General features: G+C 44.5%; 1 protein-coding gene across 1 annotated transcript in view; it reads left to right on the plus strand.

Annotated features, from left to right (window-relative positions):
• The window catches only part of PPEF2 (protein phosphatase with EF-hand domain 2), a 29,192-nt gene extending 20,963 nt beyond the window's left edge, over positions 1–8,229 (plus strand). The window contains exons 13-17 of the mRNA XM_035103074.2: positions 952–1,094; positions 1,865–1,968; positions 4,543–4,712; positions 5,312–5,399; positions 6,916–8,229. Coding sequence (XP_034958965.2) covers positions 952–1,094; positions 1,865–1,968; positions 4,543–4,712; positions 5,312–5,399; positions 6,916–7,160 — 750 coding nt within the window. The 3' untranslated portion in view covers positions 7,161–8,229. The remainder of the gene's footprint in view (positions 1–951; positions 1,095–1,864; positions 1,969–4,542; positions 4,713–5,311; positions 5,400–6,915) is intronic.
• The last annotated feature ends 10 nt before the right edge of the window (positions 8,230–8,239 follow it).

Raw genomic sequence — 8,239 nt, forward strand, 5'->3', positions numbered from 1 at the left:
TATAGGGGGAAATGAGAGGTGGTGCGGAGGTTGGAGTAGTGCAAATGAACTGGCAGGGGCACCAGATTGGCTCTGCCAGTGTGTTTGCACTGCGCCAACCTTGCGGGGCCCTCCTTCCCTTCCTTTCTGCCTCCACAGTAAGCAGCGGCCATGTGACTGACCGGAAGAAGCGTTCAATGAATATTTGGCATATGTTAGGGTCTAATTTAATATCTGGCAGAAAATGGAGGTAGAAAAATTAATATGAATGAGAAATACTGCGAACAGACAAAAGGAGAATGTGGCATTTAATGATAATCCAGTGGAACCTCGGTTTTCAAACATAATCCATTCCGGAAGACCCGTTCGACTTCCAGAATGTTCAAAAACCAAGGAACAATGGGCCGGCTGCAAAGTCAATGAGGGAAAATGAGAAACACGCCTCGGAAGCTGTCCGACTTCTGAGGAGTGTTCAAAAATGGAAGCAATTACTTTTTGACATTCGGGTTCCAAATTGTTCGGCTTCCGAGACACTCAAAAACCGAGGTTCCACTGTAGGTTTAAACGGATGAGTTTCTGGGGTCTTAGGCAAGAAAGAGCCTCTCAGAGGACTTTATTATTGGTTTTGAAAATACTGCAATGTGCATTTTGTTGCATGGTAAATGCAGTTTTCGTGGGGAAGGGAGGGCATGGAAATGCTTTTGCAAAGTACCGGTATTTATATCCTGCCCAAACACTCAAGGAGGGGACAGAGTAAGGCTGGGGATGTTGTGTATCTCTGGGAAGGAAAAGTAACCTAGAGAGAGTCCTGAGGGCCAATTAGAAAGGTCTGGAGGGCCACATATGACCTCAGGGCCAGAGGTCATGTTAATGATGAGACTGTATAGCTGGGGAAGAAGGGAATTGACCGTAAAGTAACATGTGCTTCTTATCGATTTGAAATTGCTGGTTTGTTTTTGTTTACTTGCTTAGGTAATCACTGTATTTTCCGCTTCGAACTATTATGCGGTTGGCAGTAACAGGGGTGCCATTCTCAAACTGGGGCCTGACCTGATCCCTCACATCATCCAATATCAAGCCAGCAAGGATGCGCATAAACTGACAATGACTCAAAGGCAAGCATCTCCCTCGTCCTCTTCATCTCTTCCCCTTCCCATCAGTTAGGCCATTGGAGAAAGTTTTGGGACCTATCTTGGCCCATTAGCTTTTATTTACATGCTTGTTTATATCTGCCCCTTCCTGCAGATAACACCATTTCGAAACAAAAGCAAAGCAAAACATTCTAAAACAGATGAAAACATATGGCATAATGGGGGTTGTTCAGCAACAACTGGAGGACTAGAGCAGGCATACCCAAACTGTGGCCCTCCAGATGTTTTGGCCTACAACTCCCATGATCCCTAGTTAACAGGACCAGTGGTTGGGGAAGATGGGAATTGTAGTCCAAAACATCTGGAGGGCCGAAGTTTGGGGATGCCTGGACTAGAGCTTCCCCATGTCCTGATTTAGACAAAAGCCCTATGCAGGTGTGGGATCCAGTTAAGAATGCATAAATTTCTGTTCCCATCTGTACTTGTTAGTTTCATTCATCTGCAGTTCATCTTCTGCCACATACTACATTGCTCATCTCACTGACCACTATTTAACTTAAGTTACATATCTATTCGCGTAACTTAAGGTCATTTTAGTATAAAGGAAATGGCAAAACAATATTTAAAAGGTCATAAATTAGGTATTATTTCCTTTCTGTGGTCCTTTCACCCAAAGCCCAGAAGAGCTCTCTGTTTCTCAGAAGGGGCAGAGACGTGTGTGTGTGTGTGTGTTTTGTATTTTCAACCCTCCTGCATGATGTTACATGGCAGAAATGCTTCTCTAATCCCCTCAGGATCAGCCGGGTGGAGGAATCAGCATACCAGGTTTTAAGGGAGCAATTGTTTGCTCACAGGTCAGAGCTTGCGTCCGCCTTCAGCGAATGTGAACAGACTTCAGGTAAGGTTAAGGGTAAACACCTAACAGAAGGGTATTTAGAATGAATATATATAAGGAATTTATTTAGAAGGAATATAAGTACCTGACAAAAAGGAGAGATTTCTGACAGCCAGCAGTGCAAGCTCCCTGCTGGATATAAGAAAACAAGGTTTGCCCTACAGAGAAGTGCGCCCCCCCCAAAAAAAGTGAACTTGTCTTCGCAGGCTCTGCAAACCATTGCTGCCTCTGCCAATTTTTCATGTGCAATGAATGTTGCTGTTCGTGAACCCAGCATACATCGACCATTGGTAGTGAAACAGGTGCAGGGGCGCCACAGGTAGTGTAGCCTTATTGGCTTAATAAGGGTCCTTAAGTTGCGCCCAGGCAGGGACAGAGACAGTCAATAACGACACTGAGGGTTGAATCCAGAGAAAGAGTTTAATCTCTAATTAGAGAGACTCTTGGTGATCCATATATTTCACGACAAGAGTAAAGAAAGACAAATTTGCAAAGATTCTTCTACAGTTCTTGGGCTCCTTCCCCCCTCCTCAGGAATCCACTCTGTAAGAGTGCGCATGCAAGAGGGTCCTAGGTTACAAATACATATAAGGATCTTCCTGTGTCCTGTCCTTCTCATAAACACATGCTGACTCAACAAAGCCTTCAGCCTTCAGTAAGGCTAGTTTGTGCATCAAGCTAGCAACTTCCAGCGTCAAGCTCATCCGCTGATAAGCCCCTCTATGCCTCTCGTTCTGTCTTCCAGACAAGGCCAGCTATTCGGCCTTGATAGCAAGCTGGGCATCCTGTCTCACTGTTGAATGTTTTCATTACACTTTGACACAGAGGCAAAGAGAAAAGCATTTTAAGGAGGAAAAAGCATCCCAGGAATATGGGGGGGGGGGCCTAAGCCATACAATCAGAATTATACAATGCAAACTATATGATCAGATTTAGCCCAATAATACAATTAGCAAATCTCTCTCCTCCAGTAGCACATCAAGAAAGGGATGGGAAGACCCCCATGCTTGGCTATGACACAGCCAGGTGTGCACTTCTGTCTGCCATTCCCACACTGACTGCCCTATTTGGGTGCTTCCAGATGACCATTCAACCACATCTACACCATATTGTTATGAGTTTGGGGGTGCCGGACCCCACCCCCGCCGCGCTAAATTCCTGTGTCCAGTAGGGGTGATAATTTAATCAATGCTTGGAGTCTTAATCTAGGTGCCAGACAGATTTAGTGTGTGTTAAAAGGTAAGACAGGGCAACTTCTTGTGTTCAGGAGATTGCCTGAGAGATGGGCCATTGAAAGAGGGGAAAAGAAAATGTGATGAGCCATTATTATTTTTAAAAAAGACATTTTATTAAATTTTCCAATTAAACACATTTAAACAATAACAAAACAAACAACAACAAACACAACATAAACATAATAAACACAAAATTTTTCTTCTAAAATTCTTATCAATGATTACAATTTTCTTTGCTCTGCCAAGCTTTGACTTCCCTCCCTCCCTCCCCCCAATCGGTTTTTTCCCCCATCCATCCTGTCTCGCAGTTTCTTTATTCCTTCTATTTAAAGTCAGTTCGTAGGATTTATTTCAATCCTGCAAGTGTCTTTAAACTTCTACAGTTCTTCTCCATATAGTCCACAGATTTACTCCAGTCCTTTTGGAAATTTGACTCTCCCTGGTTTCGGATCCTGCTAGTCAGTCTTGCTAGTTCCGCATAGTCCATCATTTTTGTCTGCCACTCTTCAATCGTCGGTAACTCCTGAGTTTTCCGTTTTTGGGCTAACAAAGTCCTGGCCGCGGTTGTTGCATACATAAACAATACTTGATCTTCTTTCCCAATCTCCTGTCCTATAAGTCCTAATAAAAAAGATTCAGGTTTTTTGGGAAAGGTATATTTAAGAATCTTTTTCAGTTCATTGTATATCATTTCCCAAAATCTTTTAACTTTTTCGCATGTCCACCACATATGATAAAATTCACCATCCTTCTCTTTAAATTTCCAACATGTTTTACTGCTCATCCTATACATCTTAGCTAATTTTACTGGTGTTAAATAACATCTATACATCATCTTCAAGACATTCTCTTTCAGGGCAGTACATGCAGTGAATTTCAATGAAAATGTGATGAGCCATTAAGGGAAATAAAGGAGTTCTAAGTGTTTTGTATGGATTAAACCTTATTCCTTTTTTTATTTCTGCATGGTTGCTGCCTTCCCCCTTTATGTTTCTGATCTATGGTCCTAAATAATCCACACTGGATTTGTGGGAGAGACTCTTTCCCTTGTGTCTCTCTTCTCATCACCCCCCATACTGATTTGAGGAGGTGATCTATGGCTTAGTTTTAGCAGTCATTTCCTGTGTGTTGGTTTTAGGCCTGAGTGTCACATTCCCTGGTGAGCAAACCTTTCCTGGAGGGGTGCATAGAGGTGGGTGGGGCCAAGGGCAAAACCAGGAATGTGACTCTGCACAGTCAGCTAACTCCAGTTACACAAAAGCAATCTTTTTAGGTTTGTGCTCACTGCAATTTTGGCAGCCCATTGTCCTTAAAACACCTTGTGGCTTCCCTTTCCTGATAGGAATGATCACAATAAATGACTGGGCACAGGTGGTGGAGTCCGTTCTCAATCTAGGGTTGCCCTGGAGGATGCTGAGACCACACCTTGTTTCCAACGCTGTCGACGGGATGCTGGATTACAATTTGTGGCTCAAAGACCTTGTGACGGAGCAGTGCCCAGCCTCTCAAGAGGTAACATGGACTTTGTAGTACATTGGTAAATCCGAACTTGAATGCTGCCTCCAGTGGTTATGGGCTGGAGCTGAGATTTCACCTTTTATCTTGTTCCGACGTTTCCTGTAGCAGCAAATGAACTAAGGGGATGTAATAAATTATAGCGCCAGCTCCTATGGGAATAATATTGTTCTCAGGCTCGGTTGGTTGGGGGGCAGCAATTTGACAGGAGCACCTCAACGAAGCCAGAATGACAAATATTTTTAAATATTCAGGAGCCAAGTTGCTAGGCACATACTTCGTTAGGGAGGTTTCTGATGAAATGGCCAGTGGATACATTTTGAATTACTTATTACTCATTACTTATTATTCATGCATGTGCAGAAGTGCCGCTCTGGTTGCGGACTTTTTGGGGTGCCAACAGCACCCCAGAACAGATCGTGTCCACAACCAGAGGTACCACTGTATTATTTATAAAAATAATTCATGTAGTGGTGGTATGCCATTTAAAAAACAAAAACAAAGCTGTTACAGCAATAAAACTTTAAAACAGGCTAGCCATTTTTGTGGTTTTTTAAATCTGTGAGGTTGTTAAGCCGTAGTCTTGCTTCTTTCAGAGCCTGCAGTCAGGTTTGCTGGAAAACATTTACCGAAACTTATCCAACCTGGAGACTCTCTTCAATATTATAGACAGTGATCATTCAGGTAAGTGCATTAATTCCCTATTGTTTTTAGTTTTGACTTTCCGATAGCTCAAGGCCATTGTGCATTGCTTTCAAAGGGATTTTGCTAGTGTTGAAAAAGGAATAAATATCACATAGGAGGGGCAATGGATGCCCCACTTTTTTATATTAAACCCCCCCTGAAAGGAGTAATCAGTAGAGAGAGGAGCACCACACAAATCCAGAGGGGAGTCCCTTAGATGGTTGTATGGCGTCTTGCAGCAACTCCTGCAGCGAAGCTAATACCAAATGTACCGTAAATGTAAAGGACCCCTGGATGGTTAAGTCCAGTCAAAGGCGACTATGGGGTGTGGCGCTCATCTCACTTTTAGACTGAGGGAGCTGGCGTTTGTCCACAGACATCTTTATGGGCCATGCGGCCAGCATGACTAAACCACTTCTGGTGCGACGGAACACCGTGACGGAAACCAGAGCGCACAGAAATGCCGTTTACCTTCCCCTATTTATCTACTTGCACCGGCATGCTTTCAAACTGCTAGGTTGGCAGGAGCTGGGGCAAAGCAACGGGAGCTCATCCCATTGCGGGGATTCAAACCGCCGACCTTCTGATTGGCAAGCTCAAGAGGCTCAGTGGTTTAGACCACAGTGCCACCTGTATTGCTTTCCTTTCCTTTGGATCACATCAGTGAGATTGCCTGGGCAATCTGAGGCCTACATACACACTGCAGTTTGAATGCAGCCCCGGAGGTGCACTTCTCTGCCTCTCGAGACAACAGAGGCCAACGGCAACAACAAAAAGATATCCCGTAAGTAATGTGCACACATGTGGCTGGTAAATCGTGTTCTGTCCTTTTGCAGTTGGTGATTTGGAAGCTTGGTGGCAGAAAGTGGTTTCCCCTAACATTTCTGAAGTTTGCTGTCATCTTTGCTGTTAAAGGCCTGGGGTTGAATTGTGAGAGGGCGAGACAGCAGTCAAGGACTGGGCGGTTATATTCTTAGATCTGCCAGAAGATGAAGGCGACGAACTTGAGACAGCTTTAAGAGGCCTTTGGAAGTTTACCTGTAGTTAGGGGCAAGGAGGGAGGGTCTGTTGTCTTCACGCTTGTTCCGAGAGACATCTGGTGACTGCCAGATGGATGCTTTAGCTGAGATTCTTGCATTGCGGGGGGTGGACTAGATGACCCTTGGGACCCTTCCAACTCTATGATTCTATGCTCTGGCAAGCAGGATGCTGAAATTCCTGTTCCAGAAGAGTAGGAGGGAAATAGAGGGTTCCACTGTGAATAATGAGAATTTGTGAGTTTGAATTGTTATCTGCTATGCATCTCAGAGATGCAGCAGGCTACAAATCAGACATGGGGGAACCAGTGGCCTTCTGGATGTTTCTGAACTGTGACTCCAAGCGTCCCCTTGGCATTAGCCATGCTGGCAGGGGCTTGGGGTCCAATCCCCACCTGTAGGCTCACAGGGGAGCCACCCCTGCTACATTGATTCCCCCTATTTGAGCAAATAAAATGTTTTTCCTCCACCGCCTTCAGGGTTCATTTCTCGCGACGAGTTCTACCAGACCTTCAAATTGTTCAGTGCCCATATGAATATTGAAATATCAGACCAGAGCATGGAGAACCTGATCAACAGCATCGATCTCAACAAAGATGGAAACATAGATTTCAACGAGTTCATCGAGGCCTTCCGCCTTGTCCGACAGACTTCCTCAGGTCAGATTCGCAGCTGGAATTCCCCCGGCATGGATGCCACCAATCCACAGACGGGGTCTTTGTAGTGGCTTCTCAACCCAGGCTCATCTTTCAACCTAAGAACATGTCTCACAACTAAGTGGTAAGACAGTTCCTAGCAACTGTCTCACAACTGATACAGCCATTTTCACATTTCTTTTGTTGAGCGACAGTGGAAAACAGGACATCTGCATCCCCGTTCCATCCCAACGACGGCATCTAATATTAGGGAATTGCTGTAGCTTTTTTTTTTTTTTTTGCTTTTTTTAAAGCATCGGTGAGTCAGTCTTAGCCTGGTATTTAACATTTTCTCCAGTCCAGCTTAAAAATGGACCGAATAAATGTTTATCACCCTTTGTCTCCTTTGACCCTGTTGTCGTCCCCCTAGGCCATGAGGTGGTGGCTTCCAATCCCCACTTGGCTATGAACCATGGCCTCTCAGCCTGGCCTACCTCCCAGGGTTGTTGTGGGGTTTCTTCAGAACAGTGTTATTCCTATGCAGACTCATTTTTTGACTATTTTGTAGCCCATATAGGCCACTATAGGCTATCCTGACAGTTCTTCAAGGCAAGGCAGCTGTGTTAAAGGACTGGTATTTTTTTAAAAAAGTTCCCTTGTCAAATAGGCTTATGTTAGAAACGCCTATTGTGAATACACTGGGAGTTTGCCAGATCTTGCCACTTTGGCCCAAAGCGCCACAATTCTACAATGGGCAAGAAGCCAGGATAAATTTGGCTCTGTGGCTTCCTCAATACTCTGGGCCTGAGAACCCTGAGATGCCTTGCTTGCTCCACTGTCCTGCCCCCGCTGTCCTGCTGTTGCCCTGATCTGCTCACCTCCTGCATATGCTTCAACTTATATTTCTTTTTAGAGCATTTGTACAGGACAGCCATGCATTCCGCATCGTGATTCCCCCACAAATGCTTCTGGACTCTTGTCTTGGAATGGGCAGGAAATCTTGCAGGTGTTGACACCCACAGCTGCTGCATCTAACATGGTTTTTCAAAAGGCATACCTAACTTGCTAACCCTTGTTTACAGAAATGCATTTGCAAGAGATGTGGAGTATTTGCAGGTGGATGGATGTTTTGCTGTTTTTATTACAGTCATACCTTGGTTTAAGTCCG

Source organism: Zootoca vivipara, chromosome 9, assembly GCF_963506605.1.
Source record: "Zootoca vivipara chromosome 9, rZooViv1.1, whole genome shotgun sequence".
Lineage (NCBI taxonomy): Eukaryota > Metazoa > Chordata > Lepidosauria > Squamata > Lacertidae > Zootoca > Zootoca vivipara.